General features: G+C 41.3%; 1 protein-coding gene across 1 annotated transcript; it reads left to right on the top strand.

Annotated features, from left to right (window-relative positions):
• The first annotated feature begins 16418 nt into the window (after positions 1-16418).
• FAM43B (family with sequence similarity 43 member B) lies at positions 16419-18361 on the top strand. The gene has a single exon (XM_063437216.1). The coding sequence runs from the start codon at positions 16949-16951 to the stop codon at positions 18104-18106; it is 1158 nt and encodes a 385-aa protein (XP_063293286.1). The 5' UTR covers positions 16419-16948; the 3' UTR covers positions 18107-18361.
• The last annotated feature ends 1652 nt before the right edge of the window (positions 18362-20013 follow it).

The following is a 20013-nucleotide window of genomic DNA, read 5'->3' as shown; positions in this document are numbered from 1 at the left end:
CCCACACATCCCCTCCCCTCAGATAACATTAAACCCAATTATCCGGTACACTTTTCCAGCCAAGTTCTGGATGTACCCCAAAAACAGGGGGTACACCTTTAAATCCAGCATCGCTGGATAGCCCTTATTCAGAGGGACAACATATTCAAAATTCAAGTCATTCGGATGAACGGTTCGGGAGATATGGGGTTCCAAAGATTTGACCGACCGCATGGGTAAAGTATCCGAAAACAGTTCCATGCATTTTGGCCCTGCGGTCGGTCACAAACAAGGGAATGAAAACAGACGAATTGCCTGTGTTATAGAGCCTGGAGAGGGTTTGAATGAATTCCCTTGTTTGTGGGGTTCTTTCTACCGAACGGCGGGTCATTCAGTAGTTTCTATACGAATTTCTGGAAGTATGGAGGTCTCAGCGGTGTTTGCCTAGTCAAGTGTCCGATTTTAGTTCCAGACACTCGACGGCAAAACACCGCTGTTCGGTAGTTTAAGATGGCCGCCGCCACGTGTTTGTTTCCCGAATGGCGGCCACCCAGAGGACAAAGAATACATTACACTGATTGCCAATTACCCGTTTGCAACATTGTTGCAAACTGTAATTGGAGGCACACTTATTCCTGGGTGGTCTGGTTGTTCGGTAGTTTCACTCAATATAATGAATGGAGTGATTCTACTGAACAATCAGGTGAATGCTGCATACATATCCCAGGTTAAACTTAACACACAAATACACATATAATATTACAGGCAGTACACTAGAATATGTAGCACAGTCTTAAAGGGACAGTAGTCCCAAAAGTCCCAATATGTCCATAGATGCTGTTAAAAGGGCCAGTAGCAGCAATATACAGTACAATATGCCCCAAATAACCCAGGGGCCATAGTCAGTAGGTAGGAGGCTAGCAAACAGGCTTCTCCAGGGCCCAGTGGCGAGGTTGGTTTCGCCACACTTGGGTTGTCTACTATTGCAAATAGTATGCCATCATAGGGGTAATTTTCATTCTTGGGCTACCATAGGGTCTCAAAGGCAACGTAACCAATCTGGCGAATTTTAATGTGAAAAAAATGAAACACAAGCCTTATATTTGATGCTGTAACTTTTGAAAACACCATAAAACCTGTACATATGGGGTACTGTTGTACTCGGGAGACTTCGCTGAACACAAATATTTGTGTTTCAAAACAGTAAAAAGTATTGCCGCAATAATATCGTCCGTGTAAGTGCTGTTTGTGTGTGAAAAATGCAAAAAACATCACTTTTACTGGCGATATCATCGTTGTAATAAATTTTACTGTTTTGAAACACTAATATTTGTGTTCACTGAAGTCTCCCGAGTAAAACAGTACCCCCCATGTACAGGTTTTATGGTGTCTTGGAAAGTTATAGGGTTAAATATAGTGCTAGCAAATTAAATTCCCTTTACTTTCGGCATGGGTTGTCAGGCAGGTCCCGCTAATTGTAATTAATTAGGATACCTAATTATGTAAAAATATTACATAAATATATGTGTAGAATTAATATATGTATATATATATACGTATGTGTATATATATATATATATATATATATATATATATTTTTTTTTTTTAATATTTTTATAGGTATATAGGTATATATATATATATATAGTGATATATATATATATATATATATATATATAGTGATATATACATATATATTTATGTATATAGATATATATATTCTTTCGTTCTACGTGTATTTGGATATAAATATATATATTAATATGACAATACAGTGAGAACGAAATAACACACATCTATATATTTAAAAAAAAAAAATGTAAACGTATTTACATATTTTTTTTATATTATATATAAATATATATAACAATAATTATATATATATATATTTAATCAGTATCAGTCTACGTGTAATTTGATATTAATATATATATATATATATATATATTAATAGTAAAATACACAGAGTGTATGTATATGTGTATATATATACTTAGATCAATATATATATATGATCTAAGTATATATTTTTTTTTTTACACTTATTTAATTTAATTTTATTTTATTTCCAGCCAGCAGGGGGACTACCTGTCATTACAGGCAGTCCCCCTGCTGGCAATGCAGCAGGCAGCTAACCCGGCCTATAATTGTGAGGTCTTTGCCAGGACCTTACTCTCACATGGCCGGGGGGCTGCAGGAGGTCGGATGTGCCGCGGGGGGCTCCCTGGGAGTCCCTCCAACCTCGATCGCCGGCGTGGGATCGCCGGCAAATGGGTAAGTAAAAAAAACAAAAAACGGAGGGCGTACTATTACGCCCTGTGGCGTTTAGAGCCGCTTAGAATAGGGTGTAATAGTACACCCTCCGGTTTTAAGGGTTTAAAATCCATGAATGTATGCTCTGCTTGCAATGTCAATGGCTGAAACTCTGCCAAACATGGGAATTGTAAATCTACTTGCTACAAGGCAGCAGTCAGTGTGATTTAGCCTATTAAGGGTTAATAAATATATAGGGGTGTATATAAAAATAGCCCTCTCTGTCTCATTGGAGATATATTTGACAGAAGCTCAAGGAAGCAAGGTGAATGGCTAGAGTTAGGACCCACCTAAGGTGCTCTGCCTTGACGTTGGCAGACGGGCTTTTCCTTCCAGTGGCCATTGGAGTAACTATATAACCTCCATTTGTTTAAATATACATAGGGATTTGGGAAGAGCGCAGGTAACTTTTTATTTGGTTTTTACAGTGTGTAAATGTAGTGATTGTGGCCTTCCTAGTAGGATGATGCATAAATAGTTCCGAATTCACTGCCATCTGCCACTGGAAGCGTTAAAACCCTGATATATAAATCCTTGGGTTGACTCTGTTGGCAAGACAGTAGAGGTGGGCATGCAGGGAGCTTGCAGTAATTGGCAGCATGGAAGAGACAGATAGGAGAGAATGATGAATGATATTAGGTCGATTCAGAGATGTTTGAAGTTGAGGTTTTTGTCTTTTGTGGCGCAGTGTTCAAAGTTTGAGATCTCTGTCTCGAAGTTAAATTAACGGGACATTCTAGGCACTATAACCCTTTCATTAAAACAGTTATAGTGCCTGCAGTCCCCTGCTGATGTCTCTCTGTACAGTTCTAATCCATTCTTTGGGCAGTTTTATAGCTTTGGAGGTATAGATTATGTGAAGGATTTCCCAGTAACCGTTCGGTTATTTGCCCTCCCTGCTATTTAATTCCCTTGTTTATTCGTTTTATTTTGCATGTTCAGTAAATCATTTGTTTTACCGAACGGAAACCACCCTGGGTACTAATTAGAACGTGGAACACTGTGTAACTATACGAAAACCACAGACTAATTGAATGCTCCTAGGTGGCCGCCATTTCGTGCATACGAACGCACGTGTTGAGAACAATGGATGGCTGGGAACTTGAACTGTTTTGGGCATGGCACTCACACGAACACCCGGTTTCTATGGAAGTCCCATACGTACTACTTCCCCATACGGTAAACGAACGGCATTTAGGAGTTTCAAACAGACGAACAAGAGAAGCATTCTACACGAATCATCTTTACTCTATCTATGGCCGTTTTCGTATAAATCCACGCGAACGGAGACCGTCTCTTGCTGACAATTCTATGGAACTCTTGGTCGGATACAACCTCGTGGCAGGCCGGTCAAACTTCCACAGGGTGGATTTGCTTGAATTTTTAATGTTACTCACATCAAGCTCAGCTACCCAGGGATATTTTGTGGGGTTTTTATGTATATAAAGTATATTTCTGAAAAATGTGAAATTGTTAACTTTTCTGGCCAGCAGATGATTGAGTTTAGTATGTTTCCAAAACTCAATTATCTCGCTGGCTCAGTGGAAGAGTTTGATGTTGTATAAATTGAATGCCCTTGCTTCCATTAAACCAGTCTTGTTCCAGCATTAAGCTTTGGCTCATGTGTGTATTATTATGCGATACCAGCGATATTTTACCCTGTGGATTATTGGCGATATTGTTTTATGGGAATAAGGGAATGACAGACGGTAATACTTATTCAGACCGTCACAGATTACACACTTCCTTCTAGCCATACCAATTCATACCAGGAATGACTGCGGTGATAGTCTAAAAGCGGTCAGCTGATACTCAACCAATCACAGCCGCCCATTCCAGCTCAGACTCTTTGTTAGCCCATGCAGACATGAGGCATATTAGGGATACATTATTGAAATGATTTTATACTGAATGGAAGGACAGTGCGCATGTACTCCATGTGCTATAACCACATCAAAAAGATTAAAAGAACACTTTAGTGTTGAGAATAGAAAGATGTATTCCTAACACTAAAGTGCCTTCTGCCCCGGTGCCCTCCTGTCTGTGAAAGTGTAAAAAAAAACCTTTTGGTCACTTACCTGATTTCAGCGCAGATGTTCCTCAGTGCTGGGTCACGTTGCTCCTCCGACACCTTCCCCATAGGAAATCAATGTTTTCCTATGGGGTTTTGCTATGGGGATTCATGGCGTCAAACTCTGTGAAACTGCAGGAAGCGCCCCCAGTGGCTGTCTGGTAGAGTGCCACAAGAAGCAGTCTTAGCACTGCAATGTAAACATGGCAATTTCTCTAAAACAGAAATGTTTTACATTCCAGAACACTGCACCCAGACCACTTCAATGAGCTGCATTGGTCTGGGTGCATATAGTGTTTTAAGTGCCTTTAAGTTGTATCATCAACTAGAGAGTATCCCTTTAAGCATTTATAAAGTATCTTTGAATAGAATATGCTCAGAACGTAATTGTAGGAACACACGATTATTTATAAATTATAATTTTGTTTTGTTTTTAAAAAAAAAAAAGAAAATGTATCTCACAGCAATGAAAGCGTTACTAAACCAACAATAACTAATGCAAACGTCTGATGTCAGTCTTTCATCAAGCGGTAAATGTTCCCAAGAATACGTCACGGGAAATTATTCTTGCTGCTCCTTTGACATACAAGGCACTTTAATAGCGTAGTTTACGACCCAGAGAGGTCAGTGCTTATTAATGACCCAAATTTAATTATGTGCAGAACAAAGCACAGAGAAAAGGGTTTTGTAAAATGTAATAAAACTCTGCAATTAAAATCATTTCTAAAAAGCAGAGGATACATAATGCTTGACTGGAGGTTAAGAAGAACTGAATAGTGGGGGCAGTTGTACTGGTTACCTGCTAGAATAGGGGTTCACAAGAGATGCGAAGGGACAGCTGGTGAGATGAAAGGGGTTGGTTAACATGGAGTGGGGACTCGGGAGTAAGAGGCAGCTGAGAAAATCTAAAGGGACTGTCTAAGCTCTACCATCACTGCAGCTTTTTGTATTATTACAGCTTGTTCTAGAGGTTATGGTTATTGGGTGCCAAACCTTTTATAGCTGTTTGGCAAAAAAAACGGTGTCTCTCCAGGCACCCAAAGCCCAATCTCTCTGCTGCCACTGCGGAGGGAAGAATATAGAATAGAACAAATCTAAATCTGAACGGCAATAATGGACCATGAGCACAGGTACAGCGCCAGGCACTTGCATCTTCCACAACTACTATAACAATCTGTAGTGATTATGGTGCATAGAGTGCCATTTTAAGGGGATATTTGGGATAAATGCAATGTTTAGGGGGGGCACTGTGCAATAAAACAGTCAGATGAAATATTGGCCATACTCGAGTTCTGGAATTTACTGAAATGATAGATGGCTAATGCAAAGCAATGATGGGCCAAAACGTGCATTTACCCCAAAATGATTAATGAAAAATGGTGAAAAAGGGGAAGGGTAATAATGGATGCTCTGTGTGGCAGGAACTTTGAATAATTCCCTAATCCCACCCTCTTCACATTAACGTCAGACTCTAAATGATAGAATTAGCGTTAGATAGGGTTACTTAATAGATCACTTGTATTTATTATATTTATAATATAACACACGGTCTCCTATATCAAAAACAGGAAAACAAAACTAAACATGATGCTCATACAATCAGCCAGAAAACCCGTGGTAGATGTCATATTCCCTCGCTCTGCGTCATGTTTGTGGACAGACAATATAATAATCATAGAGTAAATATATAACTAATTTACGGACTATAATTGTAGACCGTGGATGTTACAAACTAGAGGAACCCAAATCCTGTTAATATTTAGACTTGGTACAGTAAGAGCATTCTACTTATTGTATAATTATTTGTGAGCAATGTAGAATATATAACATATATAGTGTACTACGTCTAGAGAAATTAATTATGGAGAGATACGCTTCCAGTTAGCTCTACCTTTGTGCGCTAAAATCTTTGTTAAGGATGTCCAGTATATCTCTTGATCCAAATGGATAATTCCCCGAATATGTAATAGAAACAAAAATGGAGACTGTATAATGTAGTATGTTCAGATGGAGTAAACTGACACTTAGAAAATGGTATTACACTCACATGAAATGGAGCCACTAAATTGCTCCTATTTGGTAGCGTGAAGTAGAATAATCCCCACTCTAGGATAAAGTGGTGGCAGGTATCATCTGTGATGTATGTAGGAGAGAAAACAGGCACACAATAGTGCACGCTGTGATGAAAGATAGTGCGAAAAAATGGAGTTACTTACTAGGTGGTATGTTCCCCCTAATGGCAATGGTGTCCAAAACTGTAATTGAATTAAAGCAGGATGGGCTTGGAGACTTGAGCAAATTAACTATCTTTATTCTAATATGAAACAAGAATTGATCAATAATTAGAAACCCGATTCTCCTCTTCCAATAACTGAAGTCCTTGTAATGCAGAGCAACACTTTGTGTGGCCCAGCAATATGTATAAGTGATGTGTATCCAGAAAAACATGGTGGATCAAACAACACTATACATTGGCCCCCCATACATACATATTGCCCAAGTATAAATCCCATAAGGCACTGGGCGTCCCAATTCGCTGTCTACCAAGTTACAATTTAAACCTCCATTTAAGATTGCCATAAAATAATGTTAGAGTAAATGACTGGATCGCACACTGATACTAGGAGCTGATCTGTATCTCTCCGGTACCCCCAGAACAAATGTATACGTTTAATAATCCTCTGAAATTCCAATAATATTAGCTCTAACACAAATCATTTTACAGAAGAAATAGGAAGTCGTACAGAAGTCAAGAAATATTTATTTATATATTAATTCTTCGCTGCATGGCTGTTTCCATGGCAACCTTATGAAGTTGGCTATTTGACATCATTTTTAGAAGTTTAGTTACCGTAGAAACTGAACAAGGCTGTTATATATAGCAACTTTTCTGACATCGAAGTGTCATTTAAATTAATTTTGTTTGGAAAATCTGTTGAATTACTGAATACATTACGCGGAGTACATTGGCAGCACCGAGCTGCGTTGGCGCTGTTTTCTCAGCGTGTCATACAAGCTAATGAATTAGATTTTCAAGAATGCATTGTGCTGCCTTTTATTAGGTCACAATATCCTGAATATAGAAATATAACCCAGATACAGGTTATAGCGTGACGCACACCTCCATGGGTTTTTTTTTCTGATTCATTAATACATTCTTGCCGAACGTACCAATCACCTTCCTCTTTCTGCAGAGCAAACTGATAAGCTGGTGGAACACTATATCCAGCCTTCTTACTCTCCTTACAGCCGCTCAGGGAGCCCGGTCCCAAAGTCTATCAATCTATAGCTAATTCGAGAGGGAAGAGGCCGGCAAACCACAGCGGTGGGTGAGAGCACTCCAAATTTAGGTCACCTCAAAACATTGCTCGGGTTATTCACTATCGGGAAAACAACTGGAAAGTGAATTCCAAGCTAATAGAATGTAGGCCAAAATACGCGAATTGGAAAAATTCTCCACATAAATTCTGTTTTCAGTTTGGTAAATTCACTTTGAATTCCAAACAATTCTCATTTCACTTCATTGGGGATAAAATTAGAAATGGGGATAAGGTCATCCAAAATAATTAGAATAAATTAAGATTGCAAGCTCTTGGTTCCGCTAACACGTATTTCACGGGATTCCGTTAATGGAATCAATAGAAACAAATAAACCACTGAGATATAATGTGTAAACGGTGTATTGACTCACATGGTAAATATATTTCTATCTCTTTACAAATCAATTAATATGAGGTTCGTGGTAATATAAGAAATATATACACAGCCAACACGGATATCGTTATAGTGATTTATTAATTAACAGAACAGAATCACAAGAACATCCACAAAGTCTGAAAAATAAAGATTTCACCTAAAGCAGCAGCAAGAGCTTGTTACAGAGTAAACAATACCGATATTGCATTTGTTGCTGAGATAAACTGAGCAGATAACTTAATAATGGGCTAGATGTTTTCCAGGAGTTGTTTTGTTACGTTTTATAAATTCCTACAATGTAAATGGGATTAAAATACACAACATCTGAACTTGTCACTGCAGATTTCCACTTAACATTTTTGTAAACTTAGCAGAACAGGGCTTGAAAGTGAACTTATAACTCCACCTTCAAGCACTGTCAATCAAAAAGTGAGGAATTAATTACACTTCCTGTTTCTCATACCAATGTGATCACAGCAGCACTGTTATTTGAGGACTTGCACACACTGCACCCCTGGAGTCCAAAGACTGTCCATCTCTCTGATGATTGACGCTGCATGCAGCCTTGGGCACCCAGCACCAATCACGAGATATACTGTCAGTCTTTGTATTTGCAAGAGCTCATGTCCTTGCATGTCAGCACTTTATGCATGTGAGCTCTAGGAGGAAATGCAAACTTCAGTTTATAGTTTTGTTATGTCAGTTTGATGCATTTGTTAAATGAGAGCCTGAAGGGGCAGGGTATTTGCCCCATAACCCCTTTAATGGTGAAGTGGTTACGGTACCTATGGTCTCCCTTTAAATTGTTTATGTATTTCACACGGAATACATTGAGTTTCCCACTGAGATTTTTATGAGAGAAAATGTTACAGTATCATCAGAGCAATTTCTATTAAATTATTAAACAACTTTGAGTACAGCTATAAATATTGCATGCCTTCTATCTCTTGTGTCTTCGAGTAGCTAGGTCTTTGAGTTATTTTGTAAATGGCAGCTATCCAACTGATTGACGACATATGATCAATAACTATGTGCAAACTCTGGTTTACTTAATAGTAGGCCCTGCTCGGACATTCACACAGCTTGGAATTTCTTTAGTATCTGCATATATTAATATACTGTGGGGGGAAGTATATATATATATAAATATGTGTGTGTACTCTGTGTGTGTGTACTCTATGTATTATTATTATTATATTATTTATAGAGCGCCGTCAAATTCCGCAGCGCTTTACAATGGGTGGACGAACAGACATGTAGTTGTAACCAGACAAGTTGGACACACATAATATAATAGAAAAATCTCCCCATATATATACGTTGGATGTAGACAGGAGGATCAAAGTAATCTTCTTTATCCCAGCATATTAGCTTTAAGGGAAAGAAGATAAAAGAACATAGTGTACCACTTTAAAATATAAGAAACACTTTATTGTCTGCACTTACAACATGCAAGAAGGTTAAAAGCCCATCAGATATTGTTGTGAACTTCTTGGTAGATCTCCCAGTCAGACATGCAGGAAACCAAATTGAAGAAAACACGAACAAAATAAATAAGAACTTAAATAAAATCAAAAGTCCGTAAATGAAGTGTTCTTTGCCGCCCTACGCATTTCGTCCTACGACTTCTTCAGGGGCATCTGGCTGGAGAAGATTACAAAGAAGATTACTTTGATCCTCCTGTCTACATCCAACGTATATATATGGGGAGATTTTTCTATTATATTTTGTGCTTCTCCTGAAGATACAGAGGAATCTTCATACTCCCACATATTTTTGGGTATTTATTTTTATTTATTTGTATACATATACCCACTTAAGTTTTATCCACTGGTTTTTGTGTTAAAGGTGTATATTTTGTCTATATAAGTTGGACACACATGTACTGTGTGTGTACTCTACGTACGTGTACTCAATGTACTGTGTGTGAGTGTGTGTGTACTATATGTACTGTGTGTGTGCGCTCTACGTACTGTGTACACAATGTACTATGTGTGTGTGTACTCTTTGTACTGTGTGTGTGTGCTCTATGTACTGTTTGTGTGTACTCTATGTACTGTGTGTGCTCTATGTACTGTGTGTGTACTCTATGTACTGTGTACTCTATGTACTGTGTGTACTCTATGTACTGTGTGTGCTCTATGTACTGTTTGTGTACTCTATGTACTGTGTGTGTACTCTATGTACTGTGTACTCTATGTACTGTGTGTACTCTATGTACTGTGTGTGTGTACTCTATGTACTGTGTGTGTACTCTATGTACTGTGTGTGTACTCTGTGTACTCTATGTACTGTGTGTGTGCTCTATGTACTGTGTGTGTACTCTATGTACTGTGTACTCTATGTACTGTGTGTGTACTCTATGTACTGTGTGTGTGCGCTCTACGTACTGTGTACTCTATGTACTGTGTGTGTGTGCTCTATGTACTGTGTACTCAATGTACTGTGTGTGTGCGCTCTACGTACTGTGTGTGTACTCTATGTACTGTGTGTGTGTGCTCTATGTACTGTGTGTGTACTCTATGTACTGTGTGTACTCTATGTACTGTGTGTACTCTATGTACTGTGTGTGTACTCTACGTACGTGTACTCAATGTACTGTGTGTGAGTGTGTGTGTACTATATGTACTGTGTGTGTGCGCTCTACGTACTGTGTACTCAATGTACTATGTGTGTGTGTACTCTTTGTACTGTGTGTGTGTGCTCTATGTACTGTGTGTGTGTACTCTATGTACTGTGTGTGCTCTATGTACTGTGTGTGTACTCTATGTACTGTGTACTCTATGTACTGTGTGTACTCTATGTACTGTGTGTGCTCTATGTACTGTTTGTGTACTCTATGTACTGTGTGTGTACTCTATGTACTGTGTACTCTATGTACTGTGTGTACTCTATGTACTGTGTGTGTGTACTCTATGTACTGTGTGTGTGTACTCTATGTACTGTGTGTGTACTCTGTGTACTCTATGTACTGTGTGTGTGCTCTATGTACTGTGTGTGTACTCTATGTACTGTGTACTCTATGTACTGTGTGTGTACTCTATGTACTGTGTGTGTGCGCTCTACGTACTGTGTACTCTATGTACTGTGTGTGTGCGCTCTATGTACTGTGTACTCAATGTACTGTGTGTGTGCGCTCTACGTACTGTGTACTCTATGTACTGTGTGTGTGTGCTCTATGTACTGTGTACTCAATGTACTGTGTGTGTGCGCTCTACGTACTGTGTGTGTACTCTATGTACTGTGTGTGTGTGCTCTATGTACTGTGTGTGTACTCTATGTACTGTGTGTGTACTCTATGTACTGTGTGTACTCTATGTACTGTGTGTGTACTCTGCGTACGTGTACTCAATGTACTGTGTGTGAGTGTGTGTGTACTATATGTACTGTGTGTGTGCGCTCTACGTACTGTGTACTCAATGTACTATGTGTGTGTGTACTCTTTGTACTGTGTGTGTGTGCTCTATGTACTGTGTGTGTGTACTCTATGTACTGTGTGTGCTCTATGTACTGTGTGTGTACTCTATGTACTGTGTACTCTATGTACTGTGTGTACTCTATGTACTGTGTGTGCTCTATGTACTGTTTGTGTACTCTATGTACTGTGTGTGTACTCTATGTACTGTGTACTCTATGTACTGTGTGTACTCTATGTACTGTGTGTGTGTACTCTATGTACTGTGTGTGTGTACTCTATGTACTGTGTGTGTACTCTGTGTACTCTATGTACTGTGTGTGTGCTCTATGTACTGTGTGTGTACTCTATGTACTGTGTACTCTATGTACTGTGTGTGTACTCTATGTACTGTGTGTGTGCGCTCTACGTACTGTGTACTCTATGTACTGTGTGTGTGTGCTCTATGTACTGTGTACTCAATGTACTGTGTGTGTGCGCTCTACGTACTGTGTGTGTACTCTATGTACTGTGTGTGTGTGCTCTATGTACTGTGTGTGTACTCTATGTACTGTGTGTGTACTCTATGTACTGTGTGTACTCTATGTACTGTGTGTGTACTCTACGTACGTGTACTCAATGTACTGTGTGTGAGTGTGTGTGTACTATATGTACTGTGTGTGTGCGCTCTACGTACTGTGTACTCAATGTACTATGTGTGTGTGTACTCTTTGTACTGTGTGTGTGTGCTCTATGTACTGTGTGTGTGTACTCTATGTACTGTGTGTGCTCTATGTACTGTGTGTGTACTCTATGTACTGTGTACTCTATGTACTGTGTGTACTCTATGTACTGTGTGTGCTCTATGTACTGTTTGTGTACTCTATGTACTGTGTGTGTACTCTATGTACTGTGTACTCTATGTACTGTGTGTACTCTATGTACTGTGTGTGTGTACTCTATGTACTGTGTGTGTGTACTCTATGTACTGTGTGTGTACTCTGTGTACTCTATGTACTGTGTGTGTGCTCTATGTACTGTGTGTGTGCGCTCTACGTACTGTGTACTCTATGTACTGTGTGTGTGTGCTCTATGTACTGTGTACTCAATGTACTGTGTGTGTGCGCTCTACGTACTGTGTGTGTACTCTATGTACTGTGTGTGTGTGCTCTATGTACTGTGTGTGTACTCTATGTACTGTGTGTACTCTATGTACTGTGTGTACTCTATGTACTGTGTGTGTACTCTACGTACGTGTACTCAATGTACTGTGTGTGAGTGTGTGTGTACTATATGTACTGTGTGTGTGCGCTCTACGTACTGTGTACTCAATGTACTATGTGTGTGTGTACTCTTTGTACTGTGTGTGTGTGCTCTATGTACTGTGTGTGTGTACTCTATGTACTGTGTGTGCTCTATGTACTGTGTGTGTACTCTATGTACTGTGTACTCTATGTACTGTGTGTACTCTATGTACTGTGTGTGCTCTATGTACTGTTTGTGTACTCTATGTACTGTGTGTGTACTCTATGTACTGTGTACTCTATGTACTGTGTGTACTCTATGTACTGTGTGTGTGTACTCTATGTACTGTGTGTGTGTACTCTATGTACTGTGTGTGTACTCTGTGTACTCTATGTACTGTGTGTGTGCTCTATGTACTGTGTGTGTACTCTATGTACTGTGTTCTCTATGTACTGTGTGTGTACTCTATGTACTGTGTGTGTGCGCTCTACGTACTGTGTACTCTATGTACTGTGTGTGTGTGCTCTATGTACTGTGTACTCAATGTACTGTGTGTGTGCGCTCTACGTACTGTGTGTGTACTCTATGTACTGTGTGTGTGTACTCTATGTACTGTGTGTGTACTCTATGTACTGTGTGTACTCTATGTACTGTGTGTGTACTCTATGTACTGTGTGTGTACTCTATGTACTGTGTACTCTATGTACTGTGTGTGTGCTCTATGTACTGTGTGTGTGCTCTATGTACTGTGTGTGTACTCTATGTACTGTGTGTACTCTATGTACTGTGTGTGTACTCTATGTACTGTGTGTGTACTCTATGTACTGTGTACTCTATGTACTGTGTGTGTACTCTATGTACTGTGTGTGTACTCTATGTACTGTGTACTCTATGTACTGTGTGTGTGTACTCTATGTACTGTGTGTGTGTACTCTATGTACTGTGTGTGTACTCTATGTACTGTGTGTGTGTACTCTATGTACTGTTGTATATAATAATATGGAATTCTCTATATTTGGTTATAAAAGAAAAAGATTTGCAAAATAAAAAAAATCTGTCAGCTGAGCATTATTGAGAGAAGGTTACAGAAAGCACCATGACCAGTCAGTGAATGAATGTGGTCATGGTGCCTGGAGTTTGGATGTGCAGCATTTTGTTATAATATGCCATACTTGAAGAGTTTAACCCCTCTGCTGCTGGAGGCATAGCTCAGTTTCCATCCGCCTCATTGGGGCGTCTTTAGCCAGCTCGGAACACGACTTCTGGGGGCTAATGTGAATTGTGTGCATGTTCTGTGTCTGCTGCAAGCACACACAGCACAGAACCCCTGTCCTCCCCTCAGCCTGTCCTTCCTGATAACCGTCCCCCGGCAGCGAGGAGGATCAGATAAGGGGAGACCTTGACTTTGGCATTGGAATAGAGGTACAAGAGGGGGCCTGCGTTTTCTTAAAACAGCAATATTCTCTAATGATATGATGCACTGTAATCATATTGAAGATCAGGATAATTCACTAAACTGAGAATTCAAAGCGAATTTCAAATTTTAGAGAATTTTTCCAGTTTAGATATTTATCCCTAAATTTGAAATCCACTTTGAATTTTCAGTTTGGTCAATAATCCTGTTGATAAGATTCCCTCTCCTTATATTCACAAGGGGACTCGATGAATAAGGGGTTAATTGAATTTATTAAAACTCCTGCCATTTGTTCCTGGTTTGAACTGATTCCCAGCCAAACCATGTGTGTTTAGTGACAATGCTCCCATAGTAGCCGAGCCTCAAGCAAACACCGAACCAGACTATGAGATCAAACAATTCATAAACCTCACACTGGCTCCCATACTGAAACATAGGACAGACTCATCTCATGTATTCTTCAATTACTTTACTGTGTTATCCTTTACTGCTCCCACTGGAAGGCTATTCCATGTATCTACTACCCTCTCTATATCACTGTTACTGCTCCCACTGGAAGGCCATTCCAGGTATCTACTAACCTTTCTATATCACTGTTACTGCTCCCACTGGAAAGCTATTCAAGGTATCTACTACCCTTTTCTATATCACTGTTTCTGCCCCCACTGGAAGGCTTTTCAAGGTATCTACTACCCTTTCTGTATCACTGTTACTGCTCCCACTGGAAGGTTATTCCATGTATCTACTACCCTTTCTATATCACTGTTACTGCTCCCACTGGAAGGCTATTCCAGGTATCTACTACCCTTTCTATATCACTGTTACTGCTCCCACTGGAAGGCTATTCCAGGTATCTACTACCCTTTCTATATCACTGTTACTGCTCCCACTGGAAGGCTATTCCAGGTATCTACTACCCTTTCTATATCACTGTTACTGCTCCCACTGGAAGGCTATTCCAGGTATCTACTACCCTTTCTATATCACTGTTACTGCTCCCACTGGAAGGCTATTCCAGGTATCTACTACCCTTTCTATATCACTGTTACTGCTCCCACTGGAAGGCTATTCCAGGTATCTACTACCCTTTCTATATCACTGTTACTGCTCCCACTGGAAGGCTATTCCAGGTATCTACTACCCTTTCTATATCACTGTTACTGCTCCCACTGGAAGGCTATTCCAGGTATCTACTACCCTTTCTATATCACTGTTACTGCTCCCACTGGAAGGCTATTCCAGGTATCTACTACCCTCTCTATATCACTGTTACTGCTCCCACTGGAAGGCCATTCCAGGTATCTACTAACCTTTCTATATCACTGTTACTGCTCCCACTGGAAGGCTATTCCAGGTATCTACTACCCTTTCTATATCACTGTTACTGCTTCCACTGGAAGGCTATTCCAGATATCTACTACCCTTTCTATACCACTGTTACTGGTCCCACTGGAAGGCTGTTCCAGGTATCTACTACCCTTTCTTGAACAGATGCATGTCATGGATCCATGTGTTCTTGTTAGAGTAGTTCAGGATGTTAAAGAGAGCCTACATTAGAGATGATGCCCCCATCCCCTTCTCTCTGTCAGGCCCCTTGACACAATATTATTTATTATTTTGTTTATTTATAAGCTATTTTACCAGGACGGATACATATGGTATGGCGCATTGTAAGTTTTCCATGTTCTGTTTTCTAAACATTGAATTTTGGTGAACTGACATCTGTTACAAAGTATCCAGTTGGATCAGGCATTATCAATCCATTACCAGAGTCATTAACATTTACCAAGGAATCCCTGTTTAATTAATGTACATGTTTCATTATTAACCCTCAGCTCAGACATTCCATTGTCATCCAAGGGTTAAAGGGACTAAATCAACCTGTTCAGGGACAGCTCCAATTAGCTGATATGTTTAAATCTCTGCATTGGTTTCTGCTTCTTAGTAAATAGGAGACCAGCTTTGTATCTAAACTACAGTATTACAATAGCACTTTAACCCTTTCATGACATCCTATGACAAAGTAACCACCCTGAGGTGTCATCTGTCATGAAGGGCATTAATAGGTTAAATGCAGCTCAATAATTCAATTTATAATCCCAGGGAAGCTGTCAATGTAACCCCCTGAGTGCTGGAATAGATTAATTTACAGCGATACATTGTATATACTGTGATTCTCCAGCCAGGGGCTATGCCCCTGTGATCTGCCCTGGGTGGAGGGGTTTGAGGGAGAATGGATGTGGGGAGTGGCTGAGAGGGAAGGGCAGAGAGAAGCCAGGTCCCCTTCCTCACTCCATCTCCAGACAGGAGCCAATGCACAGCCTTCCCAGCCCAGAGAGCTGTGCCAGCATTGAGGAGCTCTGTGCCCTGGGTGCCAGCATTGAGGAGCTCTCTGCCCTGGGTGCCAGCATTGAGGAGTTCTGTGCCCTGGGTGCCAGCATTGAGAAGCTCTGTGCCCTGGATGCGAGCATTGAGGAGCTCTCTGCCCTGGATGCGAGCATTGAGGAGCTCTCTGCCCTGGGTGCCAGCATTGAGGTGTCTAGAGAGCTGTGCCAGCATTGATGAGCTCTTTGCCCTGGGTGCCAGCATTGAGGAGCTCTGTGCCCTGGGTGCCAGCATTGAGGTGTCTAGAGAGCTGTGCCAGCATTGATGAGCTCTTTGCCCTGGGTGCCAGCATTGAGGAGCTCTCTGCCCTGGGTGCCAGCATTGAGGTGTCCAGAGAGCTGTGCCAGCATTGAGGAGCTCTGTGCCCTGGGTGCCAGCATTGAGGAGCTCTTTGCCCTGTGTGCCTATTATTAAGAAGCTCTGTCCCTGCATCGAGGTCCCTGTGCCCTGGATGCCCAACATGCTGCCCTGGAGGAGAAGCAAGGTTGTGCTGGTGAAGAAGGAGAGAAAGGGAAAGATTCTGAATTACTCCTCAGCCCTGACCTGGTTCCTGGGCTCCTGCCCTGACCTCCTACACCAGGTCCCCCTGGAGCGCCTGGGAAGGGTGTTCAGCAGCAGGAGGCAGAAGGTGGAGCTGAACAGGGAGGACCCCTGCTACACAGTGTGGTACCTGGGCAATGCTGTGACCCTCCATGCCAAGGGGGAGGGCTGCATGCTGGACTCAGTGCAGAAGATCTGGCAGAAGAGTGAGTTTGGGGGGTGCAGCTCCAAGATGAAGCTTTCTCTGGGCAGCTATGGGATCAGGATGAGCCCTTGTGGAAGGGGCTCCAGGAAGCCGGTGCATGCCTACCTACTGCACAGGATTACCTACTGTGGGGTGGACTCTGGCCACCCCAAGATCTTCTCCTGGATCTACAGGCACCAGGTGAAGAACAAGGCTGTGGTTCTGAGATGCCATGCTGTGCTGCTCTCCAAGGCTGACAATGCCAGGGCCATGGCATTACTCCTGTGCCAGACCTCCATGGCAGCCTTCAATGAATTCAAAAGGCTCAAGAGACAAAGTGACTTCAGAAGGGGGCAGCAGGAGCTCCTGGGGCAATGTGTGGTACCCCTGGTGCCCCTGAGGAAGCTGCTGAATGGGGTGTGCTCCTATAACCCCCCCGCAGACAGACACATGAGCCCTTCCAGGCTCAGCTCCATCTTAGAGGAAGAGGAGGATAAGGAGGAAGGTCTGGACAGCCCCAGGGGGTATTCCATGGACACCTGCTATGTCCAGCAGGAGAGAGATAAGATCCTAGAACTGGCTAATGAGCTCAGGAGGCTAAGTATTCAGAGGGCTTTGTGCAAAAAACACAGCTGCACCTGCAAGACCCTCACCCAGCTGTCAGGGTGGAAGCCCCCAACTCACAATCCAGACTGGAAGCCCCCTATTCACAATCCAGACTGGAAGCCCCCCATTCACAATCCAGACTGGAAGCCCCCCATTTACAACCCAGTCTGGAAGACCCCCATTCACAATCCAGTCTGGAAGACCCCCACTTACAATTCAGACTGGAAGCCCCCCATTCACAATTCAGACTGGAAGCATCCAGTGAGGACTATTTGCTGACACTAACCTACATTACTGAGTGCCCTGCTTCCATTCTGAGTGCCGTCAGTGTAAGGGTTATTTCTGGGAGATCATGCAGAATGGAGATTGTCAGCTCTTCTGTACAAGGATATGGGGTCCTGAGGAACAGAGACATTGTTCCCAATCAGGTCCCAATCAGCTGGAGCTCAGCTCAGACAGAGAATGTAAGGAAGCCATGTGATTTCCTGAGCTAGGACTTTATCACAATAGAGACTAATTATTATTATTATTATTATTATTATTATTATTATTATTATTGTTACTGGATTATAGTTAGTGACACAATGTTTCAATAAACTGAATCCTTTCAATGAGTCCCTGTGTCATCTTTTCTTTGTAATGGAAACATGCTAGTGATTTAACCCTTTCACTGTCAGATGTAAAAGTCATTTATAACCTTCCCTCCCTCCCCCCCACACACGTAATATTTCTCACTCAGTAAATAACCTTATTGTAGTGATCTGAACCCACATAATAAAATGATAAAACAGTGAATTGGACACAGATTGACAGATTTTTGGCATACTTGGAGAATGTTTCCAAATGGCTATTCTGGTCTAAATATTGCAACATTGCTTTCCATTCACAGAGTTTATTGAATAACCCCTTAATAATTCTGTATCGCCTTCCCTTGGTGGATAATATCACTATCCACTAACACCCTAACCACTCCTGTTTCGAAGGAATATAACTCCCATAACACTCAGCCTGCTTTTTCCCTGACTGAAATGTCGATAAATGTCAGCTGGACATTTTGCATCATTCTGTTTTGTTTTGTTTTTGCATCATTCTGTTTTGTTTTTGTTTATTGGTTACATGACACTTTATATAATATTTGCTTTATTTTTCAATATTGCTACAGAGCTAATGTTATTTGTATTTACTTAGTTTTGCTACATGACTGTTTCACCTTGAGCAATCACTATCTGGGCCAAGATGAATTCTGTTTAATTAAACGGATCTTCTCGCAGTGTAACATAGTTACCTGTAATAACTTTGCTGACGTTTTACTTGCTCTGGGTTTACTTTACTTGTGTGATTTTATTATTTCTGAAGGCGCTGGCGAGATGATGTGATGTATAAACATGCATGTAATCAAGGCCTTCACCGAGGCCATAAATCTAGTTAATATTACGACTCCACAGTCTGCGCACAGTGTATTATCGTCCCAGGGTCGTGAGGAAATCGGCAGAGTTATTCACATAAACAGAGACTTGTAGTGAACTCAAATCTGAATTGTAAAATTCAGGCTAAAGCAGCCATAGCAACGCTCCTGGTCTTGCGAGAGGAACCCGGCAGAGCTGCAAGATAGAGCTCTGCCAGGTTGTCTCTCCTTCCCTCCCCAGCCGCATGTCTGTGCAAGTGGGCCGGTGAGGGAGATCTTGCATGGACCGGCTGGGGAGGTCCTGTGACCTCCACTGCCGGCCTTGGCCTATGGCCATCGCGGCCCACCAGGCATTTGCCCGGTGTGCCTGATGGCCCGTCCGGGCCTGCTTTTACTCCTGTAACCTGTAACTCAAGGGGCGGGGTTACTAAAAGTCCCGCACTGTTGTCTTTGGTTGCTAACTCCCTGCCTAGCTCTCTGAGAGTTAAATTAATTTACACATCATCTAAACCAGTTTAGCTTGCTGTGCTTTATGTGTGAATAGCGTGTCCTCTTTTTTTTTTTTTTTCATTTTACAGAAAGTGTAGAGATCAATATAAATTGACACATTTATAAATTAACCTCGTTACACCCCCCTGGCTGTCAATAGTATTGAAAAGAAAAAATGCCATAGAGATGTATAAATATATTAATGTATACATTGCAATACAGCCCCCGCTTCTTTTTTTTCCGAAAAGCAGATGCTGATCTTAGAGCCGTGGGTACTCCAGGCTTCTAAAGC

This window comes from Pelobates fuscus, chromosome 11 (assembly GCF_036172605.1).
Source record: "Pelobates fuscus isolate aPelFus1 chromosome 11, aPelFus1.pri, whole genome shotgun sequence".
NCBI classification, from domain to species: domain Eukaryota; kingdom Metazoa; phylum Chordata; class Amphibia; order Anura; family Pelobatidae; genus Pelobates; species Pelobates fuscus.
This window is presented reverse-complemented; position numbering and strand designations above follow the sequence as displayed.